This window comes from Aphidius gifuensis, linkage group LG2 (genome assembly GCF_014905175.1).
Source record: "Aphidius gifuensis isolate YNYX2018 linkage group LG2, ASM1490517v1, whole genome shotgun sequence".
Taxonomy (NCBI): domain Eukaryota; kingdom Metazoa; phylum Arthropoda; class Insecta; order Hymenoptera; family Braconidae; genus Aphidius; species Aphidius gifuensis.
Genome location: NC_057789.1, coordinates 6,622,324 through 6,643,948, shown reverse-complemented (window position 1 = coordinate 6,643,948; position 21,625 = coordinate 6,622,324). Strand labels below are relative to the sequence as shown.

At 26.4% G+C, this 21,625-nt stretch overlaps 2 protein-coding genes and 1 long non-coding RNA gene across 5 annotated transcripts in view; 1 reads left to right on the top strand and 2 right to left on the bottom strand.

The window, feature by feature from the left end:
* The window catches only part of LOC122848742, a 48,467-nt gene extending 37,693 nt beyond the window's left edge, over nt 1-10,774 (top strand). Inside the window, exon 4 of the long non-coding RNA XR_006373482.1 lies at nt 10,529-10,774. This is a non-coding gene — a long non-coding RNA (uncharacterized LOC122848742). The remainder of the gene's footprint in view (nt 1-10,528) is intronic.
* On the bottom strand, nt 2,717-16,649 carry LOC122848741 (LIM/homeobox protein Lhx5). 3 transcript variants are annotated; one of them, XM_044147021.1, is made up of 8 exons: nt 16,387-16,649; nt 13,612-13,804; nt 8,152-8,384; nt 6,319-6,543; nt 4,244-4,482; nt 3,867-4,149; nt 3,510-3,698; nt 2,717-3,139 (listed from the first exon to the last, which is right to left on the bottom strand). In XM_044147021.1, exons 2-8 carry the CDS (start codon nt 13,782-13,784, stop codon nt 3,021-3,023), a joined length of 1,461 nt encoding a protein of 486 aa, XP_044002956.1. In that variant the 5' UTR covers nt 13,785-13,804; nt 16,387-16,649; the 3' UTR covers nt 2,717-3,020. The 3 variants fall into 3 exon arrangements, with proteins under 3 accessions (XP_044002956.1, XP_044002954.1, XP_044002955.1); XM_044147019.1 differs by having other exon boundaries at nt 3,510-3,677; nt 16,387-16,504; XM_044147020.1 differs by having other exon boundaries at nt 6,319-6,522; nt 16,387-16,504.
* Nucleotides 16,650-19,221: 2,572 nt separating this feature from the next.
* LOC122848740 (mitochondrial fission process protein 1) lies at nt 19,222-20,767 on the bottom strand. The gene is made up of 3 exons (XM_044147017.1): nt 20,559-20,767; nt 20,346-20,473; nt 19,222-20,280 (listed from the first exon to the last, which is right to left on the bottom strand). The coding sequence occupies exons 1-3, from the start codon at nt 20,614-20,616 to the stop codon at nt 19,972-19,974; spliced, it is 495 nt and encodes a 164-aa protein (XP_044002952.1). The 5' UTR covers nt 20,617-20,767; the 3' UTR covers nt 19,222-19,971.
* Nucleotides 20,768-21,625: the final 858 nt, after the last annotated feature.

Genomic DNA, 21,625 nt, shown 5'->3' with positions numbered 1-21,625 from the left:
TATAAAAAAAACCCCCCGTCAATGGTTTTTCAACCCCTGATAGACTCTCTATTTTCACTATCTTTTAACTCAATCATCTCATCTCTATGTGTGCGTATACCCTTTGCACAATTTTTTTTTTTCTTTATTTCTTTTGCCTATCAGTCTTATCATTGATGGCATTATATTTCACATTTATCTTTAATCAAAAAAAAAAAAAAAATTTATAACAGTTGTAGATATATAAATAAATATATTTTTCATTCATTCATAATTTATCCTCGAGAAAAAAAAATAGTTAGCAAGTTTTGTTTACTTTTAGAAATAAATTTATATATTATTCATTAAGTTTTTTTTTTTTAAATTTAGTATTCAAGTCTGTATAAATATCATAAGAAATTTAAATGATGATTCAGTATTAATTCATGTTTGAAGATGATCCCAGTGGAATTCCCTGAAGGATCAATGATCGTTTGGAATATATATTTATTTTTTTTTTTACGATTTTATATAATATGAAATGGTATAAAGAGGATGATAGAAGAGACTTGCAAAGGCTTTTGAAGATGTACATATAATGTATCTATGTAGAGGTTGTATAAAAGTGCGAACCCGAGGGACAGTTTGCCTGGTTGTATTCCCTGGGGATCTTGTTGGCGCCCTACGAAGGTGGGTGCACATCTGTCATATACTCCTTGAACTGATCTGCACCTCTTTTTTAAAAAATAAAATCATTACAAGTGTTTTTTGCTAAAATTTTATATATCATAATTCATGCAACTTGAAAGATTTAAAAAAGTTTTTGTTTGATTAAATGAAAAAAAAGATTTTTGAATTGATCAAATGACAAAAAAGGATTTTTATTTTGAGTAGAATTTATTTTCAAGTTAATTTGAAGAAAAAAAATTATAATTAGATTATTTATCGATATTAAAAGAGGTGAAAAAAAAATATAGAGGGTGGTTGGTGTTGATGATGATAATAAATTTCAAAAAATATACAATACCTTTTGTATTATGATTATTCCATCGGGAGCAATGTGTGCAGATATATCCATGTGTTCAATAGATACATGCCCCCAAATTCAACTTATAATAATCATAATAATAAAATAGTTTTTCCCCAATGAAAGAAAACTATACCCCCAGGCAGAAACACATCAAAATCGAATTCACCAGATGTCCAAACTGCAATATATATACATCCTCCATCAATTCCCCATTGGATGATGTCTCATGGTAAATATGTATATACACACAGACCTTGTATATAACGATGTTAGAACACGACAGAAAAAAAAATATAAAATAAAAAAAAAAAACATTTCTAGAGGCAGAAACGATTTTGCAAGTTGTAATAAAGCGTGTAAGTGTCGCAGAAGGTATATAGGGCGATTTCCTCTAGCAGCTAGAGGGTTGTTGCCTTTCCAACCGAGAAAAAATAAAAAATATAAAAAATAAAATTACATTAGATTAGCAAGCCATACGGGAATGACATCTTGGTCTGCTTCCCATTGCAAACTTTATAAAATCACAGTGATTTAATTTTCTGTTTATTTTATTTTATTTTTTTTCAAGGATGCAAGTACTTGGGAACATAATAAATAATTAAACAACTTTTTTTTTTTTTTTACGGAAATACGAGGTGGTTTATTATAATATTTTTTAGTTGTAATTTATCGTAGTGAAAAAAAATGTATATATATATTTTATATGTATATATATATGTTCCATCACTTTTGATAAAAATGAAAGAAAAAAAAAAAAAAAATTAAACAAATCAAATCAAATATAACAAAATTACTTATCAATTTTTTTTCTTCATAGAAATACTTATTATTTTTTGTTTTAATTTTTTTTCCTTTTTTCAATCATCATTTCACCAAGTTTTTTTTTTTTTTTCTATAACTCTTCAAACAAATTTCTTGCCAGTGTATGTACATCGATAATCACCTCAACACTTACTTCTTACATGTCTTATCATCAAATTTTATTTTCTCTTTTTTTTTCATATATATATATTTAATGACAATTAGTACAATTTCGTACGTGATTTATTTATTTTTATACTCTAAATTTATTTATTTATTTTTTTCGTCGTCATTTAAAAAGGGCACACGTAATCGCTGATGTAATCTGATTAATTTACACACTGCCATTGTTTTATACATATATAATATTTGTGACTGAATTTTATTCACATGAGTGTATTCGTGTATGTGTATGTGAGTGTGTGTCAGTATAAATGTATTGTGTATATCTCTTTTTCACTCTCTATCTCTCTGTGTGCAATTTATTTCTCTTTATTTATTTATTTTTTTTTAAATTTTTTCGTTATTCAATATTTTTTTTTATATTGCACGCGCGAAACAAAGTATTTATCTACAAAATGTTCGCAATGATTAACGTTTAATTATAATCAACAAGGGGTACATATTACACGGTCAGGCATTTTCATTTTAAATTTTATACATAATAATAATATAATAATAATAATGATAATAATATTTTTTGTTTTTTTGTTTGTTTTTTGTTTTTTTTTAAATATATAATTAATAATATATTGCCAAAAGTACTGTCAAGGACAATAATATAATATAAAATATAAAATAATAATTAATAAAATTATATGACATGAAAAATAAAAATTACAGCGAATAATATATCAGTAAAATTATATTTATAAAAATCAATAATAAAATTCGCAATAATTATTGTTCATTATATTTGATAATTTCTTTTTTTTCTTTTTTTTTTTTTTTACAAAACAAAAGTTTAAAATATATATAAAGTACGTCTTTGTGCAATTGTATTTTTCCTTCTTATCATTTTTTTTTTTTTTTTTTTTATAAAATGAATTATATCAATGTAAGCATGCTTTTTGTTTACTTTGATTTTTTACTTTATAATATTTTTTGTTTCTTTTTTTTTTGATGTGTCAATGATTTTACTTTCGATTCAATCGATATTCAAAATGATTTATTTATATATATATTTTTTTAATTCATTAATTTAAGTGTATAATTACATGTAAAACTTGTTCTACCAAACGAGGCCCTCATTTTGCATTTGATGTTGTTCAGGAAAACCTCCACCGCCTCCACCTCCACCCCCAGGACCACCACAATTACCACCCCCACTGGGATTACCCTGTCCGCCACCTGAGAACGCAAAAAGGAATATCTAATGATTAAAAATAATAATAATTCATTCGATAAACAAAAAATCAAATAATAAAAAAATAATAAAAATTAAAAATCAATTCAATAATTATTTTATTCAAGCATCGCATATACGCATTAATTTTATATTTTTTATTCCATAAATTTTTCACTGTACTATTGTATATCAAACAAAAGATAAAAGAAAAAAAAAAAAAACATCATTCACAATGCCGAAAGAATGAAAAAAATAGAAATATATATTGTACAGTCAATTGGTTTTGATTTAAATTGATCGATTCGTTTCGCTTTTTGTTAGATAGTTTTTTTGAATAAGAATTTTATTTTTTTTTTTATTTTAATTTTTTACCTGTAGGTGCTAGAAACTCGCCAGGACTTCCACCCGACGGTGGCTGGTTACCCTGTCCCGGAGGCCCCGTAAGAAATTCCGGGGGGCCGCCCGCGGCACCCGGTGGTGGATACTCCCCCGCGACAGCCGCAGCCGCTGCCATTCCTGCTAAACTTGCTGGGTCTAAACCTGTGACAAATAAATTTTGCACTAATCAGACAACATCAAACCAAAGTTCTATCCCCGAATCACCTGTTCTATTTAAAACTCAAAAAAAAAAAATCCATAATACTATTTTTAAATGAACAACAAAATTTATATACAGATAAAAGTTAATTAATTATTTGAGATGTAATTTTAGCTTGTTTGTATACTCACTCGGATTGCCTGGTCCAGGGAAGGGTGGTCCATGTGAATGTGGTGGTGGATGCCCACCGAAAAATTCATGATATCCTACTGGACCACCATAGCCAAATTCAAATTTATCAGATGGAAAATATGGAAATCCAGGTGGTGGACCATCCTCACCACCAAGACCACCATGATTTAAATTTAATGGAAAACCTCGCATTTTTCTTGAACCATTGAAAAATGGACTTCTACCCATTGTTGTCAATTGTTTTAATCTGCGTTCTTTACTTCTTTTATTTTGAAACCATACCTGTTTGATTTTAAAATTATCAATGATACTTGCTAACTTAAAAATATATTGAGTGGTTGCTAATGACATCAATCAATTGGCTATATATATTTACCTGTATCACTCGCATTGGTAAACCAGTTTCTTTAGCAAGTTGTTCTCTAATATGTCTTGTTGGTTTTGGTGTTGCTGAAAATGCTGTTTTAAGTATTTCCAATTGTTTGGCTTTAATTGTTGTTCTTGGACCACGTCTTTTTGAACCAGCACCACCATCACCACTACCACCAGCACCACCATCTGGACTTTTATTTTCCGTTTGACTATCTCTTGTTTCTGGATCACCATCCAATGAACCTATAATAATTTATTTGTCAACCACATTAAATTTCAACTATACACCCAAAATCTGACATTGATTTAATGTTGTTTTTCAAGGTAAATTATTAAAATTTATCACACACAAATAATTTTGTATGCTAACCACTATACCTTACAACAAAAAAAAAAAAAAATCAATTGAAAATATTAAAGCGTATAAACTGAGGCTTCCACATTTCACCAACCGTCGTTGCAAAAATTTTGCGGATTGATTAAACGATTGTAGGGTAACGTTCTTTATACATTAAAAAAATTATATATTGATGAGATGAGTTACTGTTTTTTTTTCATCATTCAATCTGCCAAAAAAAAATTATCATACAATAACATTAAAGGCTGACTCTCAAGTTGTATAAACAGATGACAGCAGGTATTGAGTTATACACAAGTACACTTGAGGCTGTTTACCTATCGTTATATGTATATGTATCCGTTACCCATCGACGCGCTCCATCACCAAAACGAAGGGTCTTTCCAATGTATTTTTTTAATTCTTTATTATTGTTTTATTTTAACATTGATCCCCTCTCATCAACCCCCGGAAGCCACTGATACTTGTATTCATAAATATATATACACTACAGTGTACACACAATCCTTTCTCTCTCTTAATCTTTTTTCCCCCAATTCACAAAGGATTATTACTAGAAAAGTGAGTTGAAAGCTATATATGTAGCTCATATATTTTATACACATACATGTATGTATAATATATACTGTTAATCCAACAACTGATGTATTTTAAAGGCATACATGCATGTAAGTCTTAACCACATGACAAAGAAAATGTTTGGACAGTGTCACACTGCACAACAGGACTACTCTATATATATCCCTACAATACGAATAATACCACCCTCCTGTTGCTGAAGATCTGTGACCAACATCACCAATAAGACCAAAACTGGATAAAAATCATTTTGATCATGCTTGTCTATGTGTCTATTCACTCGCGAGACAACCAAAGTTATATATCCTTTATAAAAGCACGGGGGATGTCTATTGTCGTCAGCCAACGTTTCTATTTTTTTTTTTATTTTCTTTATTCTTTCATATTTTTGCCCCCCATCCTCCCTCTTTTTCTTCTATATATTTCTAAAAGAGCAGAGCTAAAAAACTGGATAATATGCCAGTCGGGCGTGAGATGTACTTTGGATATCATAATGGGTGGTTGGCTTTGATCGTTTTGCGTGTCTCTTTTTTTTTTTTTTTTATTTTGCTTCATTCATTTTAAAAGATTACATGGATATTCATAAATTTCTTTAGTTTGTCTTTGGTGAATTTTTTTGGTTTGTATTATTTTTATAATTTTCATTGATGCGAATTAATCGCAGATTTTTTTAACGTTGTGCTGTTTGAATATTCATGTATATATAGGTTTTTTAATTTATTAAAAATATTGAAGACTTTTATATTTTATCATTGACTAAATATTAGAAGCATAATTATTCATGAAAAATATTTTTTTAAAACAGGGTGACTTCTGGCAAAAAAAATATTGAATTTTGCAGGAAAAATATTAAAAATGAAAGAATAATAAAAATAATACTGTCCAAATACTGCAGTACTTTAGTCCAAGAGTAACCTTGTCATTAAAAAATTAAGATTTAATCAAGAGATTGAAAAAACTTTTTCTTTTTCATGAATTTTTTCAACCGTCAAATATAGTTTTCAAAATTAAAATAATAGCATTAAAGTTTACTACAAATTAAAAAACTTTCAAGTCGCTCTATAGTTTGAAAATTTATCAAAAACAAAAAAATCGCGATTGTAATCAATTTCCACCTGTTATAACAATAATAATAAACTCACCTTGATCTTCTGAATCCTCTTGTTTACACGAATCACTGCCAAGAGGTAAATCACTACTATGTCCAATACTCTGATCACCAGCACTTCCTGGACCCAAACTATGACTTCCTAAATGACTACCACCAACACTACCATGATGATGATGATGATTACTTCCATCTTCATCTTCATCCTCTGATCCAGAACCCATCAATGAATCACCACCTGTTGGCATAATCGGCGATTCTTTTACGAATCATCGAACACAAACAACTAACGTCAGATTTTTTAAAACTTATATATATATTTAAAAAAAAAAAAAAGAAATTATTTTTAAACAATAGAAACTATATATATTTATAAATATATCCACACTCGTAGTAGATATTATATTATTTTTATATTTTTTTCTCATCTATTCATTTTTCATTTGTTGCAAAGTATTGATGATTGATTGCGTTTTACAAAGAGGGAGGGGGCATAAGGAGAGAAAAAAAAATCTCTAGAAAATAATATATATATATATGTGGGTAAAAAGAAAGAAATAAAAAAAATGATGAGAGCGAGTGGAAGAGGGATAATGACGTGGCGAGCACGTTTGGCCCGGTCGGCTTGTCTTTGGCGTTGAAGCGCGAGAGAGTTTCTTGCGGTTGGTTGCGGTTGGGTGTCGGCATGCGACAAAAGGGAACCCGCTGCGTAACGTAACGACCCCTCTGGTATTCGTTTCACGGTTTTTTTAAAAAAACCCCTTGTTCCCTCCTCTCTCTCTACCCTCTTTACAGCATGCATATAAAATCGAAACAAGACTTTAAGAAAATAAAAAATATATAAAATAATAATAATAATATTTTTAAAAAAAATGAAATAAATGTATGAAAATCAAGCAAGAAAATATTATTACAATCATATGGTGAATTGTTGGATATAATAACAAATGAATTAAAAAAAAAATAAAAAATCTTTGGCTCATCTACCACTTATCCTTGGTATTTGTACAACGAAAAAATTTTCACCCCTTGATTGTTTTTTTTTTTTTTTTTTATTTATTTTTAAATATATACATTGAACATTGTTGTGAAAAAAAAAATATATATATATTATAATAATAATAATAAGGGTTGAATGAGCTTTGTGTTGAACGCATGTTTTCACAGCTTGTTCGCGAGCTTTGTAAATTCAACCCCACTGTGATTTTGATAGGTCGATCGGTCGGTATTTTATTTTATATTTTATATATATATAGATTTTGAATGAAATTTATTTAAATAGAGCGAGAGGGGGTGAGAACATACCCGCCAATCCTTCCTGACTTGAAAGCGTCAAAGCGTGGCCTTTTTTGTTATTGCATTAAAATTTGAAAAAACAAAGATAGACAATTGTTATATTTTTAGTTACATAATATAATATGATATATAGTCTCAATTATTATATATTTGAAATTTTTTAATAAATTATAAAAATATCTACTGTCACAGTCATATGATGTATAATAATTATTTTAAATTTTAAAATATTATCTGATGACTTTATGACATAGTATTTGTATATTAACTTGTTTGAATAATTTGTCGGTAATTAATGAGATTTTTTTTTTTTTATATAAAATTGATTGTTAAATAATATAGTCTATGTTTATCAGAAAAAAATATAAAATATATATTCAAAAGAAGAATAAAAACTGTCATAGAAAAAAAGGTGAATTGAAAGAACCGTAAAAAAGGAAAAAAAAAAAATTCTAACAAATCATTCAGGCGTTTTTAAGTCCTTCTGGCCATCACAAAAAAGATTGAGTTGAACTTTGGTATTTTTATTATTTAATTTCCACATGGTTACACAAAAAGTCAAAAGACTTACCATGATGTCCATGAGTATGATGGGCATCAGCAAGGGGCTTTCCCGACAGGTAGTCATTTTTACAAACAAACTTGTTGTCATCCAGAACATATAACTCTTCTCCTGTTGTCAGTTGTTTTCGACAAACAATACAGGTAAAACAATTCAAATGAAATACTTTGTCTCTTGCTTTTCGTACTAAATCTTGGGGACTTATTCCTTGAAGACAACCACTACATTTTGTTCCATATCGTCTGAAAAAATAAACAAACAAAAAAAAAAATATTATTAGTTAATCATGACTCTGGTTTATTAGCAGTTTAATTTAGAAACAAATTATTCAAGTATTTAAATTCTGTCATTTAATGTTATAATGATATTTTAATTCTCATCTTGATGATGTAAAAAAATAATAATAAATTATTAATAGTAGTAGCTAATGTAAACACATTTAATTACAAATATTTTTGATCAAAATAATAGTCATTATTAATTAATCATAGTAATTACAACCCAAAAATATTTCAGTAGCCAAATCTTTCCTCCCTTCTTCAGGAATTAAAAAATATACCCCTAGAGGCTAAAAAAAATTTTACCTGCTAGATCAAAAAAACAAAAAAATAAAATTCAAATGGCAAAAATACGAGTGTGTGTGAGTGTGGGTGTTTTTTTGCGTTAAAAAAAAAAAATTAAAAGTCAAGAGAATAAGCGATAATACAAGAGAATCTGTGCTTCCATAACCAGAAGAAAATAAAAATAAATAAATAAATTTAAAAAATATAAAAATTCAAAAGAACGATAAAAAAGATAGAGCTATGGAATTTTGAAAGAAATATAGGACAGGAGGCGTCTCGATAAAAAAAAATATTTTTTTGAAAAGAAGAATAAAAAAAAAAGGGGGTGGGACTGGTGCACAATTTGCCACGGACCCATTTTTGCTTCTCTTCGTGGATATGATTTTTTTTTTTTTTTTTTCTACGTTAGTTTCACGTCCATTCCACTGTCCATCGTCTGTCGGTCCTTCATCCGCGGATAACACCGTGTGTATATATATATACAAAAAAAAAAAAAATAAATAAATAAAAAATAAAAAACAACTTATATATACATAGACACGCATTTAAATTTACTGGCTACACAAACATGAAAGTAGTGAACGCATTAAATGACCTGGCTTTTCCGACACATGTTAACTCATACATGTACATACAAGTATTTAAAAAATAAAAAATAAATTATTGAACATGCCATGCATCAAAAAAACATACATTTATATTTATGTTGTGCTCTTGGTACTCATCGAGGAAGTTACCAAGATATTTCACAAGATATTTACAACGCAAACTTCATTGCTACAGCATGCATAACTAAGATCTCTATCAAAATAATTTATCTATATAAATAATATATATTTTTATTATTTTAAAATATTATTGATAAATTTTTCTTGAAATATATTTTATACTTTTTATTTTTCTTTGTATATGCAATAACTGTATGCAATACCACACAGTGATTTTTTTTTTTTTTTTTTTGCTTATTTATATTTACTGTTAATATAAAAAAATTATAATTTGTCACTGACAAATTCATATGGTCATTAATGCCCTGATAATTTCATCGAATATAAATATTATAACATAGTGGCAAAAATTATCACAATATCCTTTATAAATCAAAAAATGACAAATCTCGTGGTTCACCACAAACCATTTACATTAATTCCAAAAGAATATTTTTATTTTGTTTTCTAGTATGTGTGTGTTCCATCATGGATTTTTTTTTTTTTTTTGCCACAACCACTGGCGTCTATAAATGACACATGTTTTATTTCCTGCAAAAATATTCTCACAAATATTGCTTGCGTTTAAATCATATTGATTTATCCGAAATAAAAATAATATCGATGGCAAAAAAAAACATTTTTTAATTTTATTTCAACGGGTTTTTTTTTCTTGTATATAGACGAATATATTTACAAATGAATTATATCCAGATAGTTATAAAGAATTAATTATTATTAAGGTTTTAAAAAATTAAAAAAATATTTATCCAAATTGATTTATTTTTTTTATAAAATATTGATATAATTGCAATTAGCATTTTTAAAAATAAAAAAATGTTTATATGTCATTTGAAAAGTCGAGCTTTCTTTTTTTTTAAATTTCAAAATAGTTTTATCATATTTGAATGAATATATTTATAAAAAAATAAAATTTGAATAAATTAACGAGTTTGTTTGCGACGGTGGCAGTTGTTGAATATTTTTTTATTTATAAATTTTTTTTTTTTCAACAAAATACTTGGTGATTTTGACGAGTCTAAAATTCAGACATATATATTTTTGTTGATATTAGATTATATGTATATATATTTATTATTTATATGTATTTAATAGAGTTTGTTCCTGGAAGAAGAGAAGAGACGGCGACGGCAATACCCGTCACGCCCAACGGACTACTCTCACGAGGCCCAACGTCACGGTACATTTATTATATTTTCACGTTCTCAGTCGAGTTCTCAGTGGCCCTGATGATCCTCTTGGTAAGTCTGTATAACTCTCTCTCTCTCTCTTTTATTTTATTTATTTATTTTTTCTTTTTTAAATATTATATTATTTTCTCTTGGTGTAGTACCAACTAACTTTACGAATAATATGTGAGTTGTATTGAAATGAAATACTTGTGAATATGACTTTTTGTTTTTTTTTATTTTTTTTTAAATTATTCGTTTTATTTTCATACACGTTTATTATATGTGAATATATATAAAATATATAATAGCACGCAAGACATGTGAATTGATGTTCCCTTTAAATGCCAGACTGTATGTCATACATTGCAAGTTAAAACCTTAATACTACGAAAAAATCACAGTGTGAGTGCCGCAGGAGTCACATCTCTCGCGCTGAGAGTCGCGTGGATCTTTACGAGCCAACGTCAACTCGTCTGGCGCGACCGGTTATCGTTTCTTTACTTCCATTCGAAATTTTTTTTTTTTTTTCGATTATTTTAATATTCTGATTATTCAAAAAAATAGTTTATGAATTGCATTCATTCAAGATAAATTTTTCTTTTTTTTTTTTTTTTACTTTTGATCTGCAGGTTAATATCGTGTTTTTATTCATATTAAAATTTTTTATTTATTTTATGCTTCATTTTTTTTTTTTTTTAATAGGAAGTATATCGCTATTATTATTATTTTATACGAGTATGTATTTTTTAATAACTATTTGTATTTTAGCTTTTAAATATAAACGTGATTTTTTTTTCTTTTGACTTTATTTTTTAGAAAAAAAAAAAAAGAAAAATTCATGATTTTGATTTCTTAAATTTTATGTAATATTACCAAGTTTCACACGTGTTTGTCATATTGTGTAAATATTATTAATATTACGTAATTTCGACCTTTCGAATCTGTCGTAAAGTGATATAAGGGGATAAATCGTGATATGCCCTCCCATTTAATTATAAACCAAGTCTTCACTTGACTAGCTTTTTAAACTATAACTATATATAATAAAAAAAATTAAAAAACATTTAAAGCCCATACATAGTATATTTTTAACATTTTATTTTTTAAAAATTAAATAATAAAAACAATTATTTTTATGATTATTATGAGCTTTTGTCTGCAGACAATGCGTTTACTTATTTTCTTATAGACTAAAAATATGAATATAAAACAATTTTTATTTTTTACGTCAATGAAATTTTAAATTACATTAAAATAATAAAATAAAAATATAAAAAACAAACCCCAGTTTGTGATTTATCACAAATTGGATGAAAAAAAAAAAAAAAAAAATTTTTGCACCCCAGGATGTTTTGCTCATACAGTAGCATATCTCTTGTCAATTCAGCTGCACATTTTTTTATATACCCCCCCAATGCATATAATACAAAATAAAATAATGTACAATATATAAACCAAGGCATTTTGTAAACCAATGAATTTTTCATTGGGATTCAAAGTACCTCGTAAATTAAATAAATACATATATACAATTAACATATTCGTAATAAACACTCAACGACTGTCATATAATAAGCATCAATAAATCAACCAACATATATTTTATATTATATACATATAAATTATTCAAAAAAAAAAAAACATTTCAGTGAATTAAAAACAAGCTAAAAAATAACTCTTCATATATCTGATAATTCCTTTCAACGCTCATTGAAGTTTTATTATTGTTATTATTTATAAATATACATAGACGGATTTAATGTTGAAAGAAAAAATAATATATATTATATTATTATTGTAAAAAGAAAGAAAAAAATAATTATATATAAATAATAAATAAAAAGTATGTGTTTTAACCTGAATAGAAGAATGAGTCAAAGATCGCGCGCGCCTTTTACGATTTGACTCCCACGAAAATGTCAAGGTTTTTTTTGCACAGTTCACAATATTATTTCAATACTCAAAATTCACATATATAATATGAATATAAACAGTCATACACAGTCGATAAAACGCAGAAAAAAAAAAAAAACAGCCTCTTTTTAAATATTATATATCCGACAATTCTCAGCTCACCGGTGGGTTTTACCTCGTTTACCCTATCGTAAAATTGTCTGAGAAGTTCGAACGATGCCGACACATATAGTCACACTTGTTTAAAGTTAAAAAATTTTTTACCGCCGTCGCCGCTGGTATTAACATTAATATAAGAGAGAGAGAAAAAAACATAACTTTTTTTTTTTTAATAGCCAACGTTAAGATTAGAGAATAAAAGTGGCACAAGTTGTATTATATATTTTTATACTTAATTATTTTATAATCAATGAAAAATCATATTTATATGAACTTCAAAATATGATACTTAATTTTGTGAATAATTAAAAAAATATATTTTAAGATAATATATTTGTCTGAGTGATAAACTTTTTATTTATTTTTGATTTTGATAAATTGATGGTACAACAGTGTATTTAGTAAGAAAAAAATTTTTTTAAATGAAAAAAAAAAAAAGACCACCCAAGGCTCACAAAACAACTGCATAATCTTACAATTCTTTACAAGATGAAGAGGGACATAAAAAGTATAAAAAAATTTTTTTTTGATATAAAAAAAGGAAATTTCTTTTTAATGTTGAATATATGGATATTTTTTTTTAATGGATGGTTTTTTTTTTTTTGTTATGAATTATTTATGATATCGCAATTATCGAACGTGTTCAACGTGCCTCAACTTAGTTCCTGTACAACATAATTATAATCATGAGCTTCTACTGAACATTGCTAAAAACACACACTCAATTGCTTTATGGAAAAAAAAAAAAAAAAAAATTATATACATATTTATATAAATATATGTAGGTGTGTATAATTATGGTGGAAAAAAAAATATGTTTATTTTTTTTTTAGCATAATGCATTTTGTGTTATTTACTTTGCTTGTTTGTCAATTGGAAAAACGTGTTATTATTTATAATTATAGTATTATAATAATGTTTATTTTTATTTACCTGAAAAAATCATTTCGACAAAAAATTTTTGATTCACGTGAAAAACATTTTTCTTGAAGTTCAATGCCACAATCAAAACAGCGAACACAATCAATGTGCCATGCTCGTTCCAATACATTTAGAAAAAATTTATCTAATATTGGCTTTTTGCATCCTGCGCAGGTCAAAAGCATCGCCAATCCGCTACATCTCCCTGTAAAATAACATTGTTGTTAAAAAATTTATTTATAAATAAAATTTATATTAAATTGTGTGGATATTATTTGGATAAATATATTTCAAATTATTTTAAAAATATTCAAATCGAATGCAAAAAAAAAAAAAAAATTTATTTTTAAACAAAAACGAATAACGATAATAAAAATAAAAAAATATGATCAATAAATATCTCGTGATTGTTTCTATTGTGTAAAGGTACTCAGCTCTACGACAAACAGTCCCATTAATCGTTCAAAATAATAATGGTTTTTCCAAGAACACATGTTCATATATAAACTTGGTTATTCGTTTGAAAAAAAAATAGATAAATAAATTAGAAGAACAATAATAAATAAATAAAAATTTAAAAAATAATTTTTGATAAATGCTCGTTCCGAAAGATTGCGCAAACTCCAAGAAGAAGAAAACATGGTGCAAGTATAAATTTGTCACTTTGTAGCCCACACACGTGCTTCCTCAATTCACTTTCTGAAAATATATATTTTTTTCACGAATTAATTAACAAGTCTAGCAAGCTCTGATACCCATAATTAAATTATCATTAATTTAAATTAAATCTGAGAAATGTTTTTTTTTTTTTTATTCTTTTCTAAAATTCATATATATATTTCAATAAAAGAATGAAAAAGTGTGATGATTTCTTATCAAATAATTTTACTGTAATCTTCACGCAATTTAAATGATTTATTTATTTTTAAGTATTTTATAATCAGATAGTGAATATAAAATATAAATACACACACTTAAACACCATGTCATCGTTACCTTTTTTTTTTTTAACTTAAAAATTTTAGATTTTAATCAAAACTAGATTAGATGATAGATAAAATAAAATGACATATATATTTAACTTAAAAATAAATAAAATAAAAAATAAAATTCAAAAAATCCCACCATTCTCAACTTTACATTCCTTAATCGCCATTGCAAAAATAAAATAAAATAAAATAAAAAAACAATTACCCATGTACAGAGAAAAAAAAAAAAAATGTTTTTAATCTTTTTTTGCAAATTTATTTTTTTTAAGTACACACGCACATGAAGCATTAAATATTATTTTTTTTAATGTTCTTTGGGCCTGCACTGTATGTATTATATACACATCTAAGGTTGTTGTTGCTCTCTTGTGCACAAATACACGCGTAAATCGTGATATTTTCATATACAATGGGCGGAGCTCTCATCCCTGCTACTGGTGCTGTCAACCAAGTACCGAATCAACCCACCCCTTCTTCCGCCTGTCGACGTCCCTCCTTGCAAATACATATATATATATACAAAAATATTCCCACCCCTTTATCCCTCTGTCGAGTTCAAGTGTCTACGTGTTTGTATTCATGTTAATATATACATGAAATATTCGACCTTGTATGTCTGTTCATATATACGAGTACTTCGAACCCTTATACAAAGGGTAAATACAATAGCTATAATACCTGACTGTATATATGTTATATATGAAAAACAAAAATAAAAAAACATGTCAATTTTTATGTCCAACCACGTATAATTAAATGTCACTAAATTTGTTTTTAAATAAAAATATTTTTTTATTGTGAAACAAAGTTGATATATAAACTTTTCATATTGAGGATCTATACTTTTATTTGTTTAATATATAAAATTATAAAAAATATATATTTTTATTTATTAAAAGAATTAAAAGTTATGAAACAACTTTGTAAGAAACTTTGATTGTTGATGAATAGGGTGCAACAAACTGCAACTTAAAATTTGACTCATGTCTGATCATACAGTGCTTTGACTACTTAAACTGCCTATTCTCATTAAGAGCAACGTGACATTTTATTCATGTATAATGATAGAAAAATATTACTAGTATTTTAATTACTCGATTAACTTTCAATAAAAAATACTAGTTCAATCGCACAGTGTAATAATAAATTAGGATAATTAAATTAAAACTTGCATAGATAAATCATTTATTTATTTATATTTAATGCGAAATACTAAGTTATTTATTAATGAGAAATAATTACGACAGATGAATATTAAGATATCATTTATACAATGAATAAATTTATCATATATATTTTTATACAACTTTTTTAACACTTTAATTTTGTTTTTTTTATGTACATCATTCTCAAATATACATTAAAATTATTTTATCATTTAACACTTTTACATTTCAACTGTGTATATAATTCACATATTGTTTTGATGATATATATTTCATTGTCATTAACAGGCATATAATTGTGAAAATATATTTTTACGTTGATAATAAAATATTGATGTAAAAATGTCAATATTCAGTTGTCATATATAAATGTGTTAAATTTACTGCAATGTTAATCTAAAATCAAATTTTTATATAACTGATTGAAACGTGAATTTATAAATAAAAAAAAAAAAAATGATATACAATACATGATAACGTAACTATTTTCAACTATTGACATTTATCGATTTATTGATATTATCAGGTGTCAAAAAACGAGATATTTATTGATGTCAATATTTTTTAATTTATAATAAAGTGTTACGTTATGTTTTATTTATTTATTAACTTAAATTAAATTGGGGACTTACCAATATTGTGGGCCTGGGTAAGAGCAAGAGGGGCACAACGTGGACCTCCAAGGGTGGCCTCACGTATTCTTGGGGTGCTTGCAGCAATACCAGGGGCACCACCACCCCCAGCACCAGCAACCCCGTACCCCTCCACCTCCCCAGCCGCGGCTGCGGCCGCCCCCACTCTATCGGCCGTCAAAGGGCCACCGATTCGGCCACCTTCAACTGGCCCGTACCGATCAAACGGTCCCGAAGGCCCCAGTGCACCCACTTTAACTAAAGTTTTTTAACAATTTAAATATTAACACTAAAATTTTAACTCAATATGAGCTTTTTTTTTCTTTTTTTTTTTTTCTTTTTGCAATTAAAAAAAACAATAAACTTTCACTTTATTTATAGAAAAATTTGAATATATTATTAAACCCTTAATTTTTTTATTTTACACAATAAAAATCACTCTTAATTAATTTTTTAAATTTAAATATATTAATTTTTCTTTTATTACTCCTTTTTTTTTTTTTTCTTTTTTTTGCTGGAAAAAAATTGTAAATAAAAGTTTTGACAATTATTATTAATTGTTTAAATTTTTGTATTTATTAACATTTTTTTTTTTTTTTTTATTATTTATTTAACAAACACATTATTTAAATATCATTGTCATCACCCTGCACAGATTTTTTTTTTTTTTTTTAACACTCAATAATTATCTTAATTAAAAAAAAATAAAACAAAGTAAATAAATAAATATATTTATAAATAAATAATCACAAAAGTTTGACAATTGTCAAGACTGCAACTTAGCATGTTGCGACGGCAAAATAATACAGCATCCTTCACTTGAAATCACAATTATCGTAAAGCCCACTTTTCACTTTCCAACACGACGAAAGAAATAGATATATGAAATTTATTAAAAAAAAAAAAAAAAACAAATCTAATAATATTAATGATATTTGATTGACTTGATTAATATAATTGATTTTAAATTACTTTCAAGTTTAATTATTGTTTGCATGTATACATAAGAGATGAAATGATTTAGTTAAAAGGACAAGCGAATCCTTGAGCACGCTCGCCTCGAGGTTCGCCAGCCAACTGGCCGCACCTGCGGCTGTAAACCCCCCCAACAAGTCATCCTCCAAAAACGAGAAAGGAAGATTTAATACAATGGCCATGCCCACTCTTGGCAACGCATCCCCTCAATATACTTTTTCATTGGTTAAACATACAATAAAATGGGCATGTCTCATTCCCCACTTTATCAACGATATGGCCGCGGTATGGCTGCGCATAATATACACTTGTGATAAGGGGAATTGAGAGGGTGAAAGGTAAAATTTTCCCCTCTCTTGATAGTTGAAAAAATCGTGGTAATACAACGAGGTAACGGGGCGGCTTCTGTTTGCATCAGTAGCGAAGGACAGTGGCGGCTGCTGATGGTGCCGCCTCGTGACTGGATGCCTATCGATCCACGCCAACATTCTCTTTCTCTTCTTCTTTAATATTTACCCCTCTCTTTATCTATAACAACGCACAACAGCTACCGAGGAAAATGCTACAGGTTATTTTACTACTTTACTCATCCTCGTCATCTTTACGTGTCTTTAATTTGTCATTAACAACTTTAACAGCCAACTATTCTCCTATATACAATTATTTTTTCATTCATAAATACATTTTTATTTTTTTTAATTTAATTTTTGTTTACTCTTTGTATATTATAATAAATCAAATTGATATACATTTTTGTATTTTATATTTATATTTAAAAATAAAAAATGCTTAAAGCTTATATTTTAAAAGACTGTGTGAAATAATATATTATATATAAATAAATGAAAAATAGCTGGGTGTGGCAAATATACTCGGCAATGTCGATCATGTCTCAGATAAATATATATATGGATTTTTTGAAATTGTTGCTATATCTTGGATAAATAAACACACTTCTAATGCCAGAGTGAATGGCGACTGCACGATTTTTCTAGCACGTACAATATATACACTCTAAAATTATATATAATAACAAATATTTCAGCAACGTGATATTTTCCATTATCATAGTTGAAAAAAATAAAATATATATTTTTTATATACGTTATATACCGACTTTCCCTGGTTAATTTAGCTGCTCTTTTTTTCATCAAATTTTTCAATACATACAAGGCAATATAGGCATACATTTTTTTCTATGGATATTGTCATTTCTGAAATATAAATTTGCACATAATTTTATATATATTTTGTGAGTACATGTCAATGTATGATTTATTTAATTTTTTTTTTCATTTAATATTTTTATATTTTAAAGATATTATTATTTTATTTTTTTCTCTTTGTTTAGTGGTTACAGAAAATGAGCTTGTTTATATACCATTCACTTGAATTGCTTTTTTGGGTTATACAATATTGCAATGTGCGTTTGGTGGTTAAATATTGTGGCCGCAACTTGCCAATGTCTCTACATATATTGAAGTTACAAAATATACTATTTTCATGTGTATCTTACCACTAAAAGTCATTATTTTAATATTCGGTTAACCCATCACAACTTTCACTGTGCAATAAGTTCAGTTATTCAAAGAATATAATATTAAAATTTATATATATATTTATAAGTGAATATTGTTTCGTGGTGTTTTAATTTTTTTTTTTTTTTTTATTCGTGTATTCAATTTTCTACTTACATTGAATTTTATTTTTACTGCTTCTGGTTTTATTTTATTTTATTTTTTTCATTACTTACACTTTGGCAATGATAGTTTATTTTAATATACCTGAAATAAAATTAAATATTGTTAGTGTTGTTATATTAGTCTGAATATTTATAATGTAGAGTCTATTTTTTTTAAAAAATTAATTTAGCAGTATTTGTATTGAGTTTTGTTAAATTATTATTATTATTTATTTATTTATTTATTTGTTTTCAATAAGTTGGAATAAATAGTAGAAAATGCCGGCCAGTAGAAATGGTACGTGTTAGTCAGACTGTACGACCAGTGTTGGTTTTATCTCCTTGACTGAAAAATTTACTACTAACGCCATCGCTTGGCTTCTTTCTCGACGTTTTCACAACCCACGTCTCGCTCAATATAATATCTACTACTGTAACAGCACTGTGTGTCTGACTATAATTTTTTTCATTGACTTTTTCTACTAGAAATAAAAAATCGTATTTTAGTGACTTTATAAAAATTCTCCTACAAAATTGCATCCATAATTTTTTTTTAAAATTTTTACACTAAATAGAAACAAGCTCCAGCTATTCTCAAAAAAATTCTCATCGTGATCCAAGCATTATTTATTTCTTAAAAAAATATCAAATCTATTTTTCAAATTTTTATTTCAACAAGTTTTTTAAAATTAATTTTAACATTTTTTATTTATTCTAATTACAAAAATTTCTAATAAATTGATTTACAATTTGAAATAATTTAAAATAAAAAAAAAAAAATAGTTGGAATGTCAAAAGCACTATAAAATATAATTTCAAACAACTATAAAAATTTTACAATAGTATATAAAATTTAATTTTTAAAAATTTGTACTACTTGTCAAGTTTTAATTATTATCTATTGTCTAATTAATAATTATTTTAATAAATTAATCATGATGATTTTTGTGTGGTTGATAACCAGTCCATTTTCTAAATGTTGCATTCATAGCTTGATCAGCACCTCTGTCAATTGGACGAATAATCAATGGAATTGAAATAAGACCAATTGCAGTTGATAACCATCGACTTTTCATAGCTGTTTTTTTACTATATTTTTGTAAATACTGTACTGTTGCACATATTCTATTAATTGTTATACCAGGTACAATAACTGATGCAAAACTTTGCCACAAAAGTGTATCAGCAGTTGATAGTAAAACATTTGATATTTTATTCTCATTATCATTTTTTTGTTTCTGTAAAAATATTAGTTATTTAATTTTTTTTTTTTATAATCTAAATTTTTGTAAATTAAACATACTTGATATTCTTTTTGTCCTTTGTGTATTGTGTCAGAAATTACGTAACCACTTGCAATGACATAACTGGTCCAAACAAGTGATTTTGGAATAAGACTTCTGAATGCTTCACCCACCTCATTTGTATAGCCTTTAAAATAATAAAATATTATTATTAATTATTATTCAATTTTTATATTATAGAAATATATTAAAAATTTATTTTAATATATTACCTAAATATCTCAAAGGACCATCACGAAAAATATCTCCTTGGTAATTTTTATCCTGCATTATTTATTATCAAAAAATTAATACTGTATTTTAAATTTTTGTTATTTACTTCATACTGTTTTCATCACAAACACTGTCACTGGTTACATAATCACAACATAAAATATTTATGATAATGAGATCAATAACAGTTGTTCTACTCTGCCATGATGTGTTTGATAACACTGTGGTTGTAGTTTATGCTCTTACAGAAAGATGTCTTTTACTCTTCTCTCGAAATTTATATTAGAGTCACTCTCTGTTTAAGAGACTCTAGTTTGTGCTTTTGTAATTTTTGCGCGAGTTTGAAAAATATTAAATTCCTAAAATAAACATGCTATCACTTTTTAAAAATTCGACATGCACGTAGCTGGAAATTTTATCGTTAATAGAGTAAATAAGTCATATAATTATCTTTATTAAATTTGATGTTGACAAAAATGATAACTCACTTTTTAATTTCACATATAATATATGTAAATAAATTTAAATACAATTTATCAATAAATTATCCAAATCATTAAACAATTAAAAACCAAATTTCTTTTAAAATTAATTTCACTAAGAGTTTGCACAAGTGTTATTTTAAATTAAGTTATAATTTTTTAAAATTATATTTATCATATTAAAATTTTAAAAAAATAAAATTTTATGTCAACTTTGTATTTTAATTTTTTTAAAAATATTATATCAATCTAAAAATATTTATAACTCGGTTATGCAATATTCAATATTTACTAATGAATATTTATGAAAATAAAAATTTTAAAAATATATTAAATTAATTGGCGCAATTTTTTCACATGATTAAAATGATTTATGACATTGATAATTTTTTAAACTATAAAAAGCAAGTTGTGAGTTTATATCAATTCATTATCATTAAGTGTGTTTTAAAAATATGACATTTTCAAAGCGACTAGTATTTTTTTTAATTGTCTTTTTGACAATTTGTGTAGTTTTTGGATCAGCTGATCAGTGTAGAAGTTCATCAGAAAAAGTATGTATATATTTAATTATTTTTTAGCAC